The sequence below is a fragment of the Kogia breviceps genome, chromosome 1 (assembly GCF_026419965.1).
Source record: "Kogia breviceps isolate mKogBre1 chromosome 1, mKogBre1 haplotype 1, whole genome shotgun sequence".
Classification (NCBI taxonomy): domain Eukaryota; kingdom Metazoa; phylum Chordata; class Mammalia; order Artiodactyla; family Physeteridae; genus Kogia; species Kogia breviceps.
This window is the reverse complement of record NC_081310.1, coordinates 182,432,075-182,451,662: the sequence shown is the minus strand read 5'-3', so window position 1 is coordinate 182,451,662 and position 19,588 is coordinate 182,432,075. Positions and strand designations below refer to the sequence as shown.

Below are 19,588 nucleotides of genomic sequence, written 5' to 3'. Positions count from 1 at the left end.
GCTACCTTGGCAAATGACAGGGGAGCCGCCCCCCCTCTTCCCCTGCCCCACTGAGAAGCATAATTTTCTTTTCAGGCTGCACCTGGGGTCCCAAGGCCGGGCAGAGTCAGTCACATATGGAAAATTGTCTCATATTAATAAAATATGAATCCAAGGCCTGCCAAATTTCAGAAGGAAGGTTATAAAGAAAGCCCTGATCATCGGGGTGCCTGCTCTCCTTGGTTTTCTTGGGTGTTTTGGTCTTTGTCTTTTTAGGTTTTTTTGGTTTTGTTCTTGTTTTTTGATGATTGTGTCATTTTCCAGCAAATGATAACATTCCCAACTTGCATAAGCTAAGTTCACATTCTTTTCTCTCCTTGAATCCTCTGCATAGCCCATCTCGACCAGAGAAATTGCAGCTTAAAGAGACAAAGGGCTAATTAGGGCTGCATCCCAGTCCCAGACCTCTGCTCTTGCCTGCTTCCCACTCCTTCCTGAAGCTGAGCTTCAGGGTAGCAGGGGGAGGCTGAGACCCTCCTGCTGCTAGGACTTCACAGCCAGGATGGGTCCAGCAGGCTCCTGCTGGCACCAAGCACAGAAGAGACCAGTCCTAGCAGAGCCGCTGAGAGCTCAAAGAGCTGCCAGCCCTTTGGCTTGGCCCCTAGGATGGCTTGTCCTCCTTGTCCACTGCCCAAATCCCACACTTTGCTCAGTGGGAGGGAAGCGGCAAGTCCAGGTTCTCTCCCATGGCTGTGGGAGTGTGAGCTGCCCGCCAGCTCCAGCCCGGCCACCTCTCCCAGCTTCAAGCCACTTTCCCTCCGGCGATTCCCAGGTGTACAGGGTGGCTGCCTCCTGCTGCCAGGTGTCATGGGAGCGTTGTTGACACGATCAGGAAGCAGCAGAACCCATCTCTGCTCACGCACGCCAACTCTCCCTTCTACGTTTTACAGATCAGGAGACAGGCCCAGGGACGTCTGTCTTGCCCTGAGCTAATGGTGGATCCACGTCTCTAATTCCCACCCCTGTACTTCTCCCCACGTGCCCCTCGGTGCAGGGAAGACACCCCCCACCTGTGCAATGAAGCTGAGGCCCCGGGAGACTATACACATGTCCCCAAGAGGGTGTCCTATCTCAGACACCTGGGGAACTCCTGCTGACCTGGCTCCCCTCTCCCGCGCACACCTGCCAGGTGAAGCCCTTGACCTTGTCCCTCACACACGCTCTGCAATCACATGGTGAAGTCCAGTCTCTTTGGCTTTGACGTTCAAGGCTCTTCCGAGCACAGCCCCCACATGCCTGCCTCTCGCTCGTTCAGGACTTACTGGGCGTCTGCAGTGTGCCACACAGGTATTGGGCATAGATGCGAGTCATACAGGTTCTTCCCCACACAGCCCACAGCCTAGCAGGGGAGGTAGACCCACTAACAGGTACCGATGACACAGCGCCAGGAGCAGCCGAGGGCAAGGCTTGCACTTAGCGACGGTGGGATGGCTGCACCAAGCACTTCCCGCAGGAGGGCGCTGGGCCAGAGGGTGCAGGTGCCTTATTTCCCTCACTCCTCACATCACCCTGCGGGGACCTCAGTGTTATGGGGACACGGAGGAAAGCCCTTCTGAGCTGAGGAGAAGCAGTGAGGGGGTGTCAGCCACACGAGGTGGGGAAGGGTATTCCTGGCAGAGGAGTCATCACAAGTGAGACAGAGTGGGCAGGGGGCTAGCAGTGTTTGGGGTGGCAGAGGAAGCGTGAGAGGAGGCGAGCCCAGGAGAAGAGCGTTGGAGGTGCCCGTGCCCCCGGCTGAGTGCTGTGAGCAGGGGCCCCTTCTGTGCAGGCTGACCCGGTCTGACTTCCAGCCTCCCCACCCCTGCCTTGCACAGACCTCGCACCCTGGCCGTAGACACGCCATCCACATGCCGGGCCTGGCACAGCCCCGCCCTCCGTCTGGGCTTGCACAGCTGTGTCCTCCCCCTGGGAACGGGCAAGGGGGACGCTGTGCTGGTTCCCTCTTTTCAGGTAACAAAGTCCAGCCCACGCTGGCCCCCTCCCACGCCTCCCTAAGCCTCAGGCTTTACCTGGGCTGTTCCCATTTTCACAAGTGCTCCTTCCGTTCCTGAACCCTTGCTGGGCCAGGGTTTGTTTATGGAGGGGGCCCCTGTTTACTGTGGGGGCCCCCCTGTCAGCCCCCTTTCCTGGTTCCCAGCTGCCTGACCCTCCGATTTTTGATCTGACCCTCCCTCTTCACACTTGCCCTTTCTTTCTCTCTGCGTCTTTGTTTTCATTCTCTGGTTGACCGTGTAAAGCTGCAGAAAGTGAGAGCTCTACCAGCTCGGTGGCTTTGGCCGAGCTATTTAGGCTCACTCTCAGTTTTCTCATCTGGGAAATGGGGTTCGTAGTGCTTACCTTACAGGGTTCTTGGGAAGATTGTTATAAATGAGACAGCAAAGCTCCCGGCCCACAGTAGACCCTCGATAAAGGGTAGCTGTTGCTGTATTCTCTGTTTCTTTCTCTCTCCCCCCACCCACTTTCCCTCCCCTCTCTTTTTCTAACCCCTCTTTCTCCAGAGGAGCTGAAAATCCTCTTCCCATTCCCCCCCACCCCGCCTTCATCCACCCCCTTCCCTTCTTCACTGTCTTGCTGCTTAACAGGGAACCACAGTTTTCTCCTTGTTTTATCTATAAAACGCCTTTATGTTTCCCTGTTGTTGATTGTGAGCGAAGCATAGCCATGTCTTGCTTCTGTAACTAAGTACTCCTCTGTCAGCCATCCCTCTCCTGGGGTAGCCCTGGGTGGAGACGCCTGCCCGTTCAGCCACACCTGGAGTTCCTGCCCCACCAGGGCGGAAGGAGGGGTCCTCAAACCCGGTTTTCCTATACTCTGCTTCTTTGAACCCCATTTATCCCAATTTGCTAAATTTAAACTTGGCTTTCCCAGAACAGCTTTGTGCTCTGACCAACTAAATTAAGCCTCTCATTGCTCCTTTCCGTGGCCTTTTATGAACCTGCCCGGCATTAATTACCATGTTTGTCACCAGGTAATAAAAATCTCTGAACTCCCTGCCACCAGATTATCTTTCTCAAGAAATGCAACTCATTTACGGTTAATAACCAGAGGCCCTGCCCTGTCCTCCGCCTGCAAAAGCAACACGATGACATGATTTATAGCAGCCAAAGGAGCCCCTGCATTTGCATGAGGGACGATGGTGCTCAAGCTGGCCCTGGTTCCCCCGGTCGCAGGCCATGCCTTTCTCCCAGCCCCCCGTTCTGTTGGGGGCTCCGAGGCTGCGGATTAAATGCTCCCCACCGAGTCGCGGCGGCCTCGGCAGGTGGAGATAATGTTCCTGTCCTCTCTCCCCTCACAGACCATGTCTCAGTTGGAGGACTCGGGGACAGTTTTTACGAATATTTGATCAAATCCTGGCTGATGTCGGCCAAGACAGATATGGAGGCTAAAGATATGTACTACGAAGCCTTGGAGGTAAGACAGGCGCCTGATTCTCCATGGGTGGTCAGTCGCTCGCCACCAGTTCCCACGCGGGTCCCTGAGAGCCTGGGGGCTTGCTCCCCACCCCACCCCTACGGTGAACTGGCCAGAGGGAGGACAAGACAGTCCCCTCCCCAGCCTGTTGCTTGACTCTTCTCAAACACCTTGAAATTAGGGCCGTGTGAACATCCTCATTTCACAAATGCAAAACCCAAGCTCAAGGAGGTGAAGTCATTTGTCCGAGGTCTCACAGAAAGCAGCAGGCAGTCTGATTCAGAAACCACAGTGTCTGTGTTGCTGTTGATGTGTCAGAGCCCAGAACACAGCCAGACTAGGAGCCCCCAAGTGAGGCTGCCAAAGCAAGACCCTCGGCCATCTTCCTGTGGAACCAGAGGCGACATACTTAGCACATCCCAGCTGGGAGGGGCCTCCCTCAGTGGAGCAACCACTTCTCTTCCTTCTCTTTATGTGGATGGAAACCAAGGCCCAGAGAGGGGAAGGCACTTGCTCAAAGCCACACAGCACAGAACTGGCAGAGCTGGAGCTAGAGCCAGGTCTCCAAAGCCAGCCGCCAGGTTCTCCCCACTGTCCCTCAGCTCTGCTGGTCTGTCCCCAGGGCATGGAGTGAACAGGGATGCTAAGCTCAGATGGGTCCCTCCAAAGAGGTGGAGACTGTAGGACAGAGGGGGAGTCGGTTAGCCTGGGCTCTTGGGAAGGGGGTTAAGGAATCCCAGCAGCCCCATCGATAGATACCTTTGAGCCCAACTAAAGAAAAGGCACTGGGCAGGCTCCGGGCCTCAGTTTCCTCATCAAGTACGTTGAGCAGGTTGGATCTATTCTGCTGCTACCGTGGTCTAAGCTAACTGGATTCCTTGCTCCACCCCTCCCCACTCTAAGTCAGTTCTTCCGTAAATGCATGTCCCTCTGCTCATGACTCCCTTAGCGTTCGGAATAAACCAGACTCCTCACCTTGCCCACAGTCCCTGCCAGTCACCCTGAACTCTCTCTCCCCTTTGCCCTCTAAGCTCTCGTCCCCAACCTTCCTCAGATACACCAGACTCGTTCCCACCTCAGGGCTTTTGTACCTGCCGTCCCTTCTACCTGGAATATCATCCAAGTGGCTGGGTCCTGCTTATTGGTCAACTCAGATGCCACTGAATTAGCCTTCCCCAGCTTCTCTCTCTCTCACATACCTGAGGCTTATTATTATCAGTCATCTTCACCTTTATCAGCATCTAAAATGATCACATGTGTGTATTTGTTTACTTGTTATTGTCTATCTTCCTGAGCTGTCTAGAGCAAGGATCTTGTCTACTCATTCACTGTATACTTCACTCCCAAAACAGTGCTTGGTACCTGGGAGGCATACAGTCACTATTTTGTGAACAAATAAATGGATGAGGGGAAGGCAGGAAGGAGGGGAGGGAGGGAGGGAGGGAGAGGGGAAGGAAAGATGAGTGGGTGGGTGAACAGAGGGATGATTGAATGGATGGATGGGTGGGTGGATATGGGTGGATAGGTGGGTGGATATGGGTGGACAGGTGGGTGGATATGGGTGGATAGGTGGGTGGATATGGGTGGACAGGTGGGTGGATATGGGTGGATAGGTGGGTGGATATGGATGGACAGGTGGGTGGATATGGGTGGACAGGTGGGTGGATATGGGTGGATAGGTGGGTGGATATGGGTGGATATGGGTGGATAGACGGGTGGATAGGTGGGTGGATAGGTGGGTGGATATGGGTGGACAGGTGGGTGGATATGGGTGGATAGGTGGGTGGATATGGGTGGACAGGTGGGTGGATATGGGTGGACAGGTGGGTAGATATGGGTGGATAGATGGGTGTGGGCAGCAGACTGGATGGATGAATGATATCTAGCTACACTCTGATCACATGAATCCGGCCAGGAATGGTAGTCCTTAAAGGAAGCACATTGGAACAGGCCTCCAGAGCCTTGGATCCTTTAAACTGTGGGCTCAGTGATGAGTTTTCCCTGCCCAGCTCCCCGGCACCAAGCCCTGAGTCATGAAGCAGGTCCCAGGATTCCAGTCCCACCTCAGCCTGGCTCAGCCCCGTCCACTCCAGGCTTCTGAGCTGAGCTTCCACTGCAGCCTGCGGCTCCTGTCAAGGATTAGCGGTCAGGCTCAGCCGTGGCCAGGTGTGCTGCTTGGAGAGGCCCTTTCTGCCTTCCTTGCAGAGTAAACATGAAGTTCACGAGCAGCCCAGTTCCCAGCCCTCAGGGCACACCGTAGTTGAGGCTTCAAGGGAAGAAATGGCCATAAATTATTTAAGCAAACGGGGAGTTTTATAGAAGTACTTGATTGAACAGGCTAGAACTCAGCTTTGCTCCCACATTTGATCAGTGAAGAGCCTGAAGTGTCTCTGACCCTGGGTAAAGGCTGGGCCTCTGGCGAGTTTGGGGCTTTGAAGAATGTTCTGGTGGTGGTCAGCCTTGTTGCCATGTTAAAAATCACCTGGGGAGCTGTAAAACCCCAATGCCCAGGCTGCACCCCAACAAGGTGACATCAGAACCTCTGGGCTGGGGCCCAGGCAATAGCCTTGAAAGCTGCCCTGGGGGCTCCAGTATGTGGGTTAGACCAGTGGCCAGCTAGGGTGGGGGTGTGAGGCCTTCAGACAGATCAGCTGGGCACACCCTGGGGTCACAGAGGAGGGGCAGCAAGAAGAACAGGGAGCTTCTGTGCCTGCGGCCTCCTCCAGGCAGGTGCACTGGGTGCCTGGCCTTATTTAGCCCCTTCTGGCAGATGATGAAACCGAGGCTCAGAAAGTCCCAAGGCCACCCAGCAACACGGCAGAGCCAGGATGCAAACACGGGTCTCACTGACTCCGGATCCAAGGCCCCTGCCTCTACTCACCAGCTGCCGAATTGCAGGGGAGCCTGGCTGGCCCAAAGGCCCTCTCAGAAGTGCACAGATGGGGTGCCCTCCAGGAGGTAGAGGAAGGAACCGTCAATGCCAGGCGCTTAACCAGCATCTTTGAGTAGCTTCATAACCATCCCAGGAATTATTATTCCCATTTTACAGTTGAGGAAAGGGAGTCTTCAGCAAAGGGAATTAACTTGTGCAAAGTCACCCAACTCTCAAATTGCAGAGCTGGGATTCAAACTCAACTCTTTACTATGTCTCTTGCTATGATTTTAGCCTTTTTACCAGTCGGTTGCCCAACTGTGCTATCTTGTGTTTTGCTGAGGGTTTTAGAAAGCCTTGGGGTTTTTGTTTTTTACCTTTGCATTTGCTTGTCTAAATTATATCCTCAAAGAGAGACTGGCCTATCATTTCCTCTTTACCACAACTACTTAGCTTGGGGTTAACCCCAAATAGAAATAACCAGTGGGAGACAGTCTTGAAGGTACAGATTCCCAGCTGCAGTGTGAAGCTTCCTGAGATCTCCCCGGATGTCTGTGTCCTCTCCCCAGTGCTGGCAGTGATAACTGAACCAGGTTTCTGTGCCCGGGACTAGCCCTGCCACCCCTCCCCGCACCAGCACCCTTAGCAAAGCAGAGCAGCTACTGTGGACCCAGCTCTGCCCAGGAGCCAGGGCCCGGCCTGGACGCGGCAGCTCTCCAGGCTGCCTCGGTGCTCCCCCCCGACAGGGAGCAGGTGCCCTGGCGCGCCAGTCGCTTCATCAGAGCTTTCGCATCTGCTGCTCAGTGAGGGTCCTGCAGGCAGCCCACCGGCCTGGGCCTTACAGCAGAGGGCAAAGGACAAGACAGATCGAGGAACGACTGTTGTTTGAGCGCCTCCCACATGCCAGGCACTGTCTGGAGGATGGTAGTGGTGGCTTCTGCCGTCACCTGGCACTCAGAGTCCTGGGAGAAAGGCAGACGTTCCACAGAAATGTATACAAATAGGCTCACACACGTGGGAATAGCACCTCGTAGAAAGAAAACAGGGTAGTAGCGTAATGGGGCCACAGTGGTTTAGACTCTGGGGTATTCTCACCAAGGAAGAGGCATCCTGGAGGGGCCCAAACGCAAAGCTAGAGGAAGCAGAGCTGGAATGGGAGCTTGGGGGAGAAGCAGTGGTTGCAGCAAAGCCCCGAGGCAGGAAGAAAAGGTCTTCGTGGAGGTCACCAGCGCAGAGACCTTCTCTGGCGTCACTTCGCAAACTAGGACCTCCTCCCTGAGCTTTTTTCTGCCTCGTCCCCTTAATTTGTTTCATTCAGAATGTTGATCACAAATTGGGATGCTCGGGTGTATTTGCTTTTGTTGGGACATCTCTGTGCCCATGGGTGAGCTCCCTGAGTCCAGGTCCAGACCCATCTGCAGGTCTGTATTCCCTGCACGGAGCACAGTGCTGGCACGGAGAGGCGCTCACGAAATGTTCACTGGGGGAGGGGGGCACAGGAATGAAATGAGGCCTGCCGGCGTGGCTGGAGCAGGGATGGGGGCGGGGGCAGACTGGAGAGGAATCATAATAGCCAGCAATTATTGAGGCCGCTCTGTGCGAAGAAATATGCTAAGCTCTGCAGACACCTCCCGTTGAATCCTCACAACCCTGTGAAGTGGTTCATGCTCTCATCCCCATACTATACATGAGGAAATTGAGGCACAGAGAGAACATAGAACCTGCGCAGTGTCACACAGCTCGGAACTGGTGGAGGTGGGGTTTGGACCAGAGTCTACACCCGGGAGCCGTGTCCGTGGCATCAGGTTAAACCTCAGGGTGTACACCAGGGAGTCTCGGAGGCCCTACTGGACTTTCGTCTGAGGGCACTTGGAAACCATGGGAGGGCATTAAACAGGCCCAAGAGGCAGTCAGGTCCACTTCGTGCAGAGTGCACCCCACCGCCCGCCCACCCCAGAGAATAGACAGGAGGGCAAGAGTGGAGGCAGAGGTCTGGCCAGGGCCCCAGAGGCTCCGCCCTAGATTAGGACCCATCGAGTCCAGCCTTGCAGCTGTGTGGGTGGCTGCCGCCATCACCTCAGTCTCAGGGGCTCCCAAGGGACTCACGGCAGGCAGTCAGGGGCACGATGGCCTGACACCTACACCCCCCAACATCCTGGGAGTCTTTCCCAACAGCATCACCTCTTGGGGGACCAGGGGAGGGCTCTGAAAGCCCCTTGCCACCAAAAGGAGCAGCCATTGGGTAATGGAAGGAGCTGGGCTTGGGCATCTGGGGGTCCTTGTCCTGATCGTGGTGTGGTGGGTGACCTGGGACACGCCACTCAACCCCTGTGTCTAGAGAGGGCACTACAGCCCATGTGGCTGGCTTTCTGTGATCATTAAATGAGGAAGCCTGTGATAAGGGTCTGTAGAGGCCAGCTGTTATTGTCTGTGGTCCTTTTTGAGACTCTGATCAAATATTACTGACCCTCTTCCCATGAAAATGCCCTAAAGTGTCACATACAATTGTAGGGGCATTCTGGTCCCCTTCCAGCCCATCCACAGGCCATCTGGGCTTCAGGCTAAGATTCCCTAACAGAGGATACAATGGAGATTGATAATAATTTTTAAAGATTTTTTTTTTCCAAAAATTTTTTGAATGTAGAAGTTTTAAAAGTCTGTGTAAGAGCCTGGCCCTTGGGAGCTGCCTTGTGTCCAAGCCCCCCAGCAAGCACCAGGCCTCAGCTGGGCAAGTGGCAGCACCTTGCACCAGCCCCATCAGGGACCCCGCCCCCAGCCAAGGTCAGCAGGCCTCCTGTGTCTGGGATGGAGGGCTCGACAGAGCTGCACTTGCTGCCGTCTCCAAAATGCTCATTTTCCGTCCTCTCCCTTCCCTTCTCTGTACCCTCCCATTCCCTTCCTCCCTGCCCAATTCCCACCTTGCTCCCAGGCAATAGAGACCCACTTGCTGAATGTCTCTCCCGGGGGGCTGACCTACATTGCTGAGTGGCGAGGGGGGATTCTGGACCACAAGATGGGGCACCTGGCCTGTTTCTCCGGGGGCATGATTGCCCTCGGCGCTGAGGATGCCAAGGAGGAAAAGAGGGCCCACTACCGAGAGCTCGCAGCCCAGATCACCAAGACGTGCCACGAATCGTACGCCCGCTCAGGTAACCCTGCAAGGGGAAGGGGCAGCAGGAAAGACTGAGGCTAGACACCAGGAGAGTGGTAGTGAGTGAAGAGAACACATGGACTTAGGGAAGCCTCACCTTGGAGGTTACCCGGCATTTGAAGGAGGGGTGTGCTATCCACACACAGAGATTGTGCCCTCAGTTAAAGGGAACACGGTGCTGTGTTAGCACTTTGTGTGTGCCGGGTGTCATTCAGCACTTGACATACATCATCGCTGACCCTCACAACACAGATGAGGAAACTGAGGCTCAGAGATGACCCGGCCAAGTTCCCATGTGAGGGGCTCAGAGCACAGGGTCCTCCAGCCCCTGAGGCAGAAACATTGGCTTCCTGAGCCTTTAGCAAATTCCTTCTCCCTGAGCCCCTACCCCTAAATGTATCCCTGCCTTTCCTCCCTGGAGCCCTCCCATTCAGAGGGTCTCACCACCTCCTGGTACCACCCCGTAATCACCCTCTGATCCAAGACCCCCGGAAAGCTTGAGAGCTTCTGCACCATCCCCGCCAGCCCTCACCGCAGAACTGTCAAACACTAGACTCAGAAGCCACATGAGAGAATGTGAACCCAACTCCTCATTTTACACACAGGGAAACTGAATCAGCCCAGAGCGGGGACCTGGCTTAGCCAAAGCCACACCGTGTATGAGTAGCTAAGCCGGGGCTAGAACCCAGGTCTCCTGATGCCCAGCCCCATCTTGTGTGCTGCCTTTCTAAACAACACCCCTCAGAAAAAGCCCCGGGCCCTCCGTGACCCCAGAAGGGGCCCACCGCTCTGAGTTGTAAACCCAGCCTTGGTTGGAGGAGAGGACCTAAGATCTGCAGTAAAAGATCCTGGCTCAAGTGCCTCTCTGCCTCTCGGCAGCTGATGGCCTCTGTTTTCTCATCTGTTCAATGGGAACAATAACACAGGTCTCCTGGGCCCCACAGGAAGTACTTGGCCCGCGCCTTCAGCCAGCAGCATGGGAGGCATTTGTTAGCAGTCCACCAAAAGCATGTCTGTGAGCGCGCCAGTGGCATCCAGAGCTCCTGGAGCTGTTTTCAGGAAGCCAGCAATTCGCAGTGGGTCCTTAAAATTGGTCTTCAATTCCCTTCAAAGAGTTATCTCTGCCAGCACCATAAATAAATAGGAAATCTCAGGAATAATAAAAAGCTTGCTATTTGTCTGGGACAATCAGCTCAGACCATAAAAGACAGTCCGCTTAATAGAGCATGTTGTTACAACCAGCCCGGTTCGTCCATGGATGGCTGCAGCAGTCGCTCTTGCCCTCACCCCGTTAGCAGTTTGGCGAAACGGCTGTGTTCTGATGGCCAAGAGCAGCTATGCCATCTGAGAGGATCAGAGGAGCCAGGGTCTGCCTAATTCCTCTTCCATGAAGCCCTCCATGAATGAGTAGGATGTCCTGCAAAGCTCCAATATGTCTCTGAGAAAAAGCAGTCCAGGGCCTCTTGGGGTCCTGAGTCCTAATGGGAGGTGGGGGGCCCACATTAATACCAGAGCTGGGCCCTCCGCTGACCTGACAGGCTATGCAGGCATTAAAGGGAGGATGATCTGACCCACATACCCTAAATTTTGGACCTAGAGAGTCAGACCCAGGGGAGAAAGAGAGAGAGGACAGCCTGGGGAAAGGGCATCAGACAGATCCAGGGTCACATCCCAGCTCGGCCACAACTTGCTGTGTTACCTTGGACAAATTACATAGCCTCTCTGATCCTCAGTTTCCACATGCACGAGAGGCAGATAATAGTATCTGCCTGACCAAAACAACATTTTTTAAGGATTGAAATAAATGTATGTAAAGCACCCAGCACAGCCCTTGAACTCATAAATGGTGGCTGCAGTGGTGGTTATAATGGTGATCATCCAGAAAACAGGAACAGCAACAAACTGACCAAAACCAAACAATGACAACAAAATCCAGACCTCATCAGGCCTTCCTTATGCAGCTCCGTCTGCCTGAATATGTGCCTTCTGGGCGAATCTTCCCTCACCTCCACCTCGGCAGTCTCCCAGACTGTCAGCTCTGGAAGACTCGTTCTGGGAAATGTCAAAAGCAGTTCCCAGAGAAAGGGGATCTTTGGAGAAGCATCATCGCATATTAGCAAATTAAAGGGTTTGGTAAGTCCTGTAGACAGGAGGCTTTCACTTTATTTAACCCACTGTTGCCCAAACGTGCTTAAACCTACAACCCTTTCTTGGCTGAGCACTGGTTAACATCCTGCAGGGCTAATGTCTCAAAATACATAGTTGGGGAGCACCACCCAAACGTTTGTCTCCCCGGACTGCTGGGAAGTTCATTTGAATTCTCAGGGTCTAAACTGCAAAAGTTTCGAGGCCTAAGGGTGTTTCTTTGGCCAGCCCATGCCAGCCCATCACCAGCCGGCCCCGGCCAGGGCTACCACGCCACTTCCGTCTCTGCTGGGTCACTGGGATCCTGAAGAGCAGGGGGTGGGAGGTCTGATCCAGGCCCCCTGGTTGGTCATTCCTGCAGATACCAAACTGGGGCCCGAAGCCTTCTGGTTTAACTCAGGCAGAGAGGCCGTGGCCACGCAGACGAGCGAGAGCTACTACATCCTGCGGCCCGAGGTGGTGGAGAGTTACATGTACCTGTGGCGGCAGACCCACGACCCCATCTACAGGGAGTGGGGCTGGGAGGTGGTGATGGTGAGTGGCGGGCGCAGGGGGAGGGTGGCAAACTGGTGGCAGGTGCCCTTGAGAATCCGCAGTCAGGGTCCAAACCCAAGAGGAAGGGCAAGCCCGGCTGGCATCTGGCTAAAGTTGAGAGTGCAAAGGGTCAAGGTTTGGTTGCAGAGCCAAGAGTCCCCAGCCGGGCAGGAGCAGGCCAGGGACTTGTGAAGAGTGTTCTGAGTGCCCAATAATGTCAGCAGACTGAGAGGGGCGGACACAGGGCAGCAGTCAGAGGTGGCCCAGCAGACACGTGGTCACTGCTCTCTGACGCTGAAGCCTGGACAGGTGACTTTAGATTTCTCCTCTCAAACAGGAACGGGCTGCCAGCTCACCTCCCTCCTCTCCCTGAAGCTAGCCCAGCCCTGGGCAGCCCCCTCTCTGGGCTCTGCTCCCCTAATCCCCTTCCTTCTTTGGGGCAGGTATCAAAGGCAGGGGTGGGATTCTAGAAGGTTCTTGGATGGATGCCAAGCCTTCTCTGCTGGTCTCCCCCGGGCCCACTGCTCTCGGAGGCACAGACTTGGTGGGGAGAGCCACACTCCCAGAGCACATGCTCAGCTGGGGCGTGGGCCCAGCTCAGGCTCCCTGACATGCTTCATTGGCCAGAGTCCCCCTGCTTTCCTGAAGACCCTGGCTCTTGACCTTTGAAAGCCAAGTGTTTTGTGCTCCTGGGCCCCAGCCACAGACCCTCAGTGGGTAAAACTTGCATTTCTGTACAAAAGGCAGGCACAGCCTCCGGTCCAGGGACTACAGCTCTCCAGGGAATCCCTGGGATGTGCCAAGTCCAGTCCCCAAATCCCAGCCCGCAAACATCACCAGCCCCTTCCCTGACCTCTGTCCACCACTGTGGGTGAGTCTGTCAGGTCAGTCTAGTTCCCCGAGAGGCAGAGAAGCTTCCTCTAAGTTCATACCAGGTGAAGCGCTCAGGCCGGGCAGGGACCACGTTCTCCGCGTGGGTCCAGGGAGCGTGGCGACGGCAGGAATTCGGCCTCTGCTACTCCCACCAGTGCTGGGGTCCCCCGCCACCGAGGGGTGGGAGGGCCTGCCTCTTGGAGAGCTGGGCAGGCGTGAATCTTGGGGGGGGGCCTCTCCTCTCCCCACACCAAGGCTGCCTTCCTTTCCTTCAGGCCTTGGAGAAATACTGTCGGACGGAAGCCGGGTTCTCTGGGATCCAAGACGTATACAGTAAAGTTCCCGACCACGACAACAAGCAGCAGACTTTCTTTCTAGCGGAGACACTAAAGTGAGTTGGGGGCTCGGCCAGTGTTCTTCCCAGAGGGCAACTCGGGCTTTTCTTAGGGAAGGGGGAGGGGGCAGAGGGGAGGGGGAGGGGGCAGCAGTCCCTTCCTTCACCATCAGTCAAGTTCTGCTGTCCCAGGAGGGGGGCCCAAGAGGGATGGAGGCTTGGGCGGGCCTTGGGCCAGGCCAGTTTCTCCACGCAGAGTGAGGCTGGGCTGGACTCCACCCCCCTAAGCATTAGCTATGTGAGAAGTTAACTTCTTTAACCTGTCTCCTCAAGTTACTTAAGTTCTCTGAAGCCGTGCCCTTCTGTAAAATGGGCGGAATAACCACCACGATGGTGTCAATCCTGGTCACTGCTGCGGTTCTGCTGCTGCGCTGTTCCCCTCCTCTCTTGGGGCGAAAGTTGGCCTCCTGGTTTCCTCGCTGTTCCCTAAAGCAGTCCCCTTGTGCTTTAGCTCTTTAGGATGGATTGGATGGTCTGTCCCTTCCATTAAAACCCCCATGGCTTGGAAACCTGCAGTTCTGGAGTCACGACTCCCTGTGCGTTTTAGTGCCCAGACATCTACTTGAGTGTCAAGTCTCCTGGTACATAAGGAAGCAGGCCGAATCCTGGGGTAACCCTCAGGCCTCCCTGCAAAAAAAAAAAAAGATAATCTAGGCCACACGGGGTCCTAAGAGGGCCAGGTGGGGAAAGCACCTGAGGGAAGCTGGCTGGGCGGGAGGTACAGTGCGGGGGCTGGGGCAGAGCCAGGATTAACCAGCTCTGTCTGACCTAAAGCTCACGGCTCCCCTCCGCATCCACAGCTCCTTCCCGGGGGCGAGCCCTCCGGGCAGATTTGGGCTTTCTGACCTCCCTGCGCCCTTGGGCACAGGCCTGTCACAGATGCCCCTGAGATCCCTTCCCAGTGGGTGCCCCCTTCCCCAGAGCGCTGACAGGCTGTCTTGCCCCCCTCCCTGCCGGGACACAGGTATCTCTATCTTCTGTTCTCTGAAGATGACATGCTCTCGCTGGAAGACTGGGTGTTCAACACGGAGGCCCACCCGCTCCCCGTGAGCCACTCGGACAGCTCCGGCAGGGGCGGGGCCTGACTCCCACCCGTCGCCCTGCGGCTGCGGGACCACCTCTACGGGATCTGGGGCTGTTCTCAAACGGATTGGAGACGTGGGCCCCTGCCTGGCGGACCCGGCAGATGTGTTGGACGAGCAACTTCTTTTCCTCTATGAGGAGACAGGACTCGGAGACACAGCGATGTCACACCAGGCCCAGATGTTCGTTTCCACAGCGAATTTCTGTGAAACCTGCTCACTTGCCATTCCAGGGCCAAAGCACCGGAGGTTTGCATTGCAGCCTTGTGTATTTGATTTCCTTCCTTTCGTTTTGGAGGTTTTTTGGTTTTTGCTTGATTTTGCCTTTTCTCTACAGTTGTGTTTTCTCACAGATTTTAAATATAGTTTTCAAAATCATGTGCTTTCAAAAATGGTGTCCTCCCAATAAACTAAACCTTAAAGTGTTTGCACACACACACACACACACACACAATCTTGACCCCATTTTCTATATTTTGAATTCCTTTTGCCCATTGTTTACTATATGTTCAATTATGTGTCATTTACCTTATAATTTGAGGAGGGGTTCCCCTTTGATTTGGGCCTAAGTGTTAACGAATCACTAGTGCTGTTTTCAGTATTGTAATGGAAAAATCTGTAAAGTTACAATAAAGGAGTTTATTGAATAAGAAATACAATTGGGGGCTTCCCTGGTGGCCCAGTGGTCGAGAGTCCGCCTGCAGATGCAGGGGACGCGGGCTCGTTCCCCGGTCCGGGAGGATCCCACATGCTGCGCAGCTGGGCCCGTGGGCCATGGCCGCTGAGCCTCTGCGTCCGGAGCCTGTGCTCCGCAACGGGAGAGGCCTCAACAGTGAGAGGCCCGCGTACCACAAAAAAAAAAAGAAAGAAATACAACTGGGTTCATCGCACATCAGTGACTCCTGGGGAGACCATTGCAATGCTATCATCAGAAAGAATCATCAACCAGCAGTTGATTTAAGGCATAAAGATGCCAACTTCTATTACCTTCCCTTGAATTGGTCCTAATATATTCAGGGAGGGTGAGGGCAACCCTTTAAATGAAGTTGGATATTTATACTTACATCAAGGCTTGGAAGAGGCCCAGAGAGGAGCAGCAACTTGCCTGAGGTCCCACAGCCAGTAAAGGCAGAGGTGAAACCCCCAGGGTTTGCTCACCACCCCAGTCCAGGGTTCATCTATTCCATCATTCAGCAGATACTTGGTGAGTGCCTGCAGGGGACCAGACATGGGGACGCAGCTGTGAGCGGGACAGTCATAAGCCCCGCCCTCAGGGAGCGTACAGCCAAGCAGGGACACACAGACCATGAAGGAGAATGACTGCAAGTTACATGAAGTGCTCCAAAGGAGACAAGCAGGCTGAGGCACTAATGTCTGGACCCACCTTAGAGGGTCAAGGAGAGCCTCTCTGAGCAGCTGACCTCAGCTTGAGCTGAGACCTGGAAGGTAAGACTATCCCACAGATCCACTCTCCTCCTGACCGTCACCCCTGGAAGGAGGCCGTTCTGCAGGGCAAGGAGGTCAGGCCCCAACACCGAGGAGAGAGCTTCCCCTCCCTCACCCTCACCCCCCTTTGCAGCGTGTCCACACAGCTAACTTCACAGGACAATCCTGAGTCCTTCCCCAGGCTCAGCCACTTCGTTTTGGCTGTTAGTGAACTTGAGTAGCACCTGGGGTGCTGGGGCCCTGGGCCAGGTGACCCGGCTTTAAACCCTCACTGTGGGAACCTGGGCAGGTCACCTGTCTCTCTGAGCTGCTCTTTTCCATCAGGCAGAGAGCAGACCCTCCACCTCACAAGGTTCTCATAAGTGGGATGCCGCTGGTGCCCTGGAGCTGTGGGAAGTGCTGCTTCCTTGTTCTGGAGACTCAGATGCTTCTGGCATGTTAAGCAGTAGTTAGAGCTACAGGGAAGCTGTGGCTATAGCAGGAGCCCGGGCATTTGGTAAATAAGTTGCTGCCTGAGCCCAGAAAATCACTTCACTCTTGACAGGCACCAAGATAGTATGGCTCCAGTGACCTGCTTGGGCCCATTTTTTAAAAAGCAAAACAAAAAATTGATTACACAGATATTATATAGAAAGGTTAGAAAGCTTATCTTTATGATAAGCTGGAAGAAAAATCATTCATCTTCCTACCCTCCAGAATAAATACTGTTACATTTTCTTCTAGATCTCTTTCTATGAAGGTACAGAGTATATTTTGCAAACATGGTGTCATACTGTGGCATCCTGTTTTGTTATAATCTGCTGTGCACCAAATGCTATATTATGAACATCTTTCCACGTCAACATACATTTATCTCATTGCTGTACCTGGTTGTGTAGTATTTCCATCATGGGCTGTATCACACTTTCTGGATCTGAGCCCCAATTGTTGGGCATTTGGGTTTGTGTCAGTTTGAATTCTTGGCTACAAATAATAGAAACCGGGCTTCCCTGGTGGCGCAGTGGTTGAGAGTCCGCCTGCCGATGCAGGGGACGCGGGTTCGTGCCCCGGTCCGGGAGGATCCCACGTGCCGTGGAGCGGCTGGGCCCGTGAGCCATGGCCGCTGAGCCTGTGCGTCCGGAGCCTGTGCTCCGCAATGGGAGAGGCCGCAGCAGTGAGAGGCCCGCGTACCACAAAAATAAATAAATAAATAAATAAATAAATAATAGAAACCAACTCTAACTTAAGTTAAAAAAAAAAAAGAATTAAAATGCCTTTGAGTGGCTCATGGAATCTCAGGAGTGTGAACAGCCAGACATAAAGAAGGACTAGGAAGAGGATTTGATTTGGCCGCGGATCCTGTTTGCAAGAACCAGGAGGCAGCCTCCCCAGACACCACCACCAGGACGGGTGAATCCAGATGTTCGCTCCAGATGCTACTGCATCTCTTTTCAAGGACGTGAGCTTCCAAATGATCTGGCCTGGGTCACGTGCCTCCAGCCAAAGGGAGGGCGAGGCATCTTGACTGACAGGCCCACCGAGACCCCATGTAATGGGCAAAAGGCTGTTCCCTGGAGAAAAAAATGAGGCTTGCTACCAAAATAACAGACCTGCCTGCTGGCAAAGCAAAACCAGCAGGACTGTTCTCAGACGTGACTTTAATTTTTTTCAGCATCATAAGAGAGTTATGAAAGCATACTGGACCTGCCCCACTTTCCCCGGTTCAACTCCTTGGAGTCAGTTCCTGGAATGTCTCTCCAGGGCGGAGCCACTTAGCAGTTCCCCAAGACCCCAGGCTTCCCCGCTGGGCCTGTGTCGCTGTCCCTGCTCCTCCTCACAGCATTCCTGTCTTCTGCGTCATCGCTGGGAGCAAGCTGTAAAAATGAATATTTTAAAATTCATCCTGCAGGAAAGCCCTTGCAGGTGGAGAAATATCATCCTTTGAGCAACTTAACTCCATTCCGGGGTTAAAAATAAGTAAGACCCAAGGTAGACTGAGAGGAGAGAGGAATTAAAGGATGAGTCATCCTCAACTGAAGGAGGAATCAAAGCTCAGGAACAAAGCAGACCCCTCCATCCCCAGCCAGGGTGGGGTGGGGAGGCCAGCGTGCCGCCAGTCTCATTTTGAGCCTCGTCTTTGCCCTTGCTACAGATGGAACCGCCTTTTTCACCTGTTTTCTTCATGGATGGGCTTGATGCTGGTTCCTTCCCAGAAAGCTTCACTAGCACCTGGCTTTAGGCACTGGGGCCTGCGGGGCATCACGTCCCTGGGAAGGGGGCACACAGCCCTTTGCAAGATGCCTCCCTTTAAAGGACTGTGTGTTTGTTCGGACTGGCTTTATACACTGCATTGTGTCTTGGGCAATTTGCAAAGTTCAAAAGCCAAACGCGTTGGTAAGAAAGGCAAAAATAGAAAATCTGATTGAAAGGCAGCATCCCTGAGATCCAGGATGTGAGTCTTAGTTCTGTTCTCTTTACTTTGGAGAGGTGACCCCATCATGGTTTAAGAAGGTGCTAGCTGTGGGGAATGGGCCAGCTTCTCCATAGGGAGCTAACCTTGGCAGTATGCTGATTGATCACGTGGCACAGAGATGCTCAGCCCTCTGACTCATGCTTAATCACACACTACTGGGGGGACAGGTTGCGGATGCTATTTTTTGTATCTAAGAATATCTGATTGGTTTCCTATATTTGGGACAATATTTTGATCCCACTCAGCCTGTCTCTTAAGTCAGAGCTTCTCAAATTTGAATGTGCACCTGAATCACCTGGGGGTCTTATTAAAATGCAGTTTCTTATTCAGTGGGTCTGGCATGGAGTGTTTCTAACAAGCTCCCAGGAGATGCCGCTGCTGCGGGTCCCTGAACCACACTTTGAGTAGCACGGCCTCAGTGAATGGCCACTCCTTTACTTTCCGCCCTTTATGTGCATCCGTGGAGTTGTAGCTTCTCCAGAAAAAAGTAGAAGGGCTTGGGTGCTGGGATGGCATCTATCGGTACCTTGGCTACAGAAGGACCTACCTCAGAACAGGTGTCTATCACCTACGCCAGTGGCTCCCGCTCCTCCAGGACAGTCGAGATAAGACAGGAGCAGGCTCACTGGGGGCTGAGAACAATGTTGTCCAGTAGAACTTTCTGTGATGGTGGAAATGTTCAAAAGGGTGAACATTTGAACTGCTGTCCAAAAGGGTGGCCACATGTGGATACTGAGCACTTAAAATGTGGCAGATGCGACTGAAGAACTAAATTTTTAACTTTATTTCATTTTAATTAAATTTAAATGGCCACGTGTGGTTACCGGCCGCCATTTGGACGGTGCAGCCTTAGAACTCAGAGAGCCAGGCCTCTGCTCGCTGACTCCCTGCCCCACTGGAGCCTCCACCACTTGCATCGTTACAGAAAGAATCTTAGCACAAAACACACTGTTTGGGGACCGGATGATTCCCTTGAACATACGGGGTTATTTTTATATGCATTCCAGCCTCTGTTTTCTGCCAAAGCCCCGGGTTTTTGTTTTGTTTTGTGTTTTTTCTCACTCACTGTTTATCTGCAGATTGGCGGGCATTCGGTCAGGTTGAAGATAAGAAAGGCAGAATGGCAGGCCAGGAGAGGAGGAACACAGGCCAAAACCGAATGGACCTGGGTTCAGCTCCACCCTGCCCT

General features: G+C 53.9%; 1 protein-coding gene across 3 annotated transcripts in view; it reads left to right on the top strand.

The window, feature by feature from the left end:
• Window positions 1-14,893, top strand: part of MAN1C1 (mannosidase alpha class 1C member 1) — a 130,090-nt gene extending 115,197 nt beyond the window's left edge. For 2 of the 3 annotated variants that reach the window (XM_059082578.2, XM_067014604.1), the window contains exons 8-12: window positions 3,335-3,450; window positions 9,252-9,471; window positions 11,980-12,152; window positions 13,301-13,416; window positions 14,384-14,893. In XM_059082578.2, coding sequence (XP_058938561.1) covers window positions 3,335-3,450; window positions 9,252-9,471; window positions 11,980-12,152; window positions 13,301-13,416; window positions 14,384-14,504 — 746 coding nt within the window. In that variant the 3' untranslated portion in view covers window positions 14,505-14,893. The remainder of the gene's footprint in view (window positions 1-3,334; window positions 3,451-9,251; window positions 9,472-11,979; window positions 12,153-13,300; window positions 13,417-14,383) is intronic. The other variant, XM_067014595.1, reaches the window with a different exon arrangement.
• The last annotated feature ends 4,695 nt before the right edge of the window (window positions 14,894-19,588 follow it).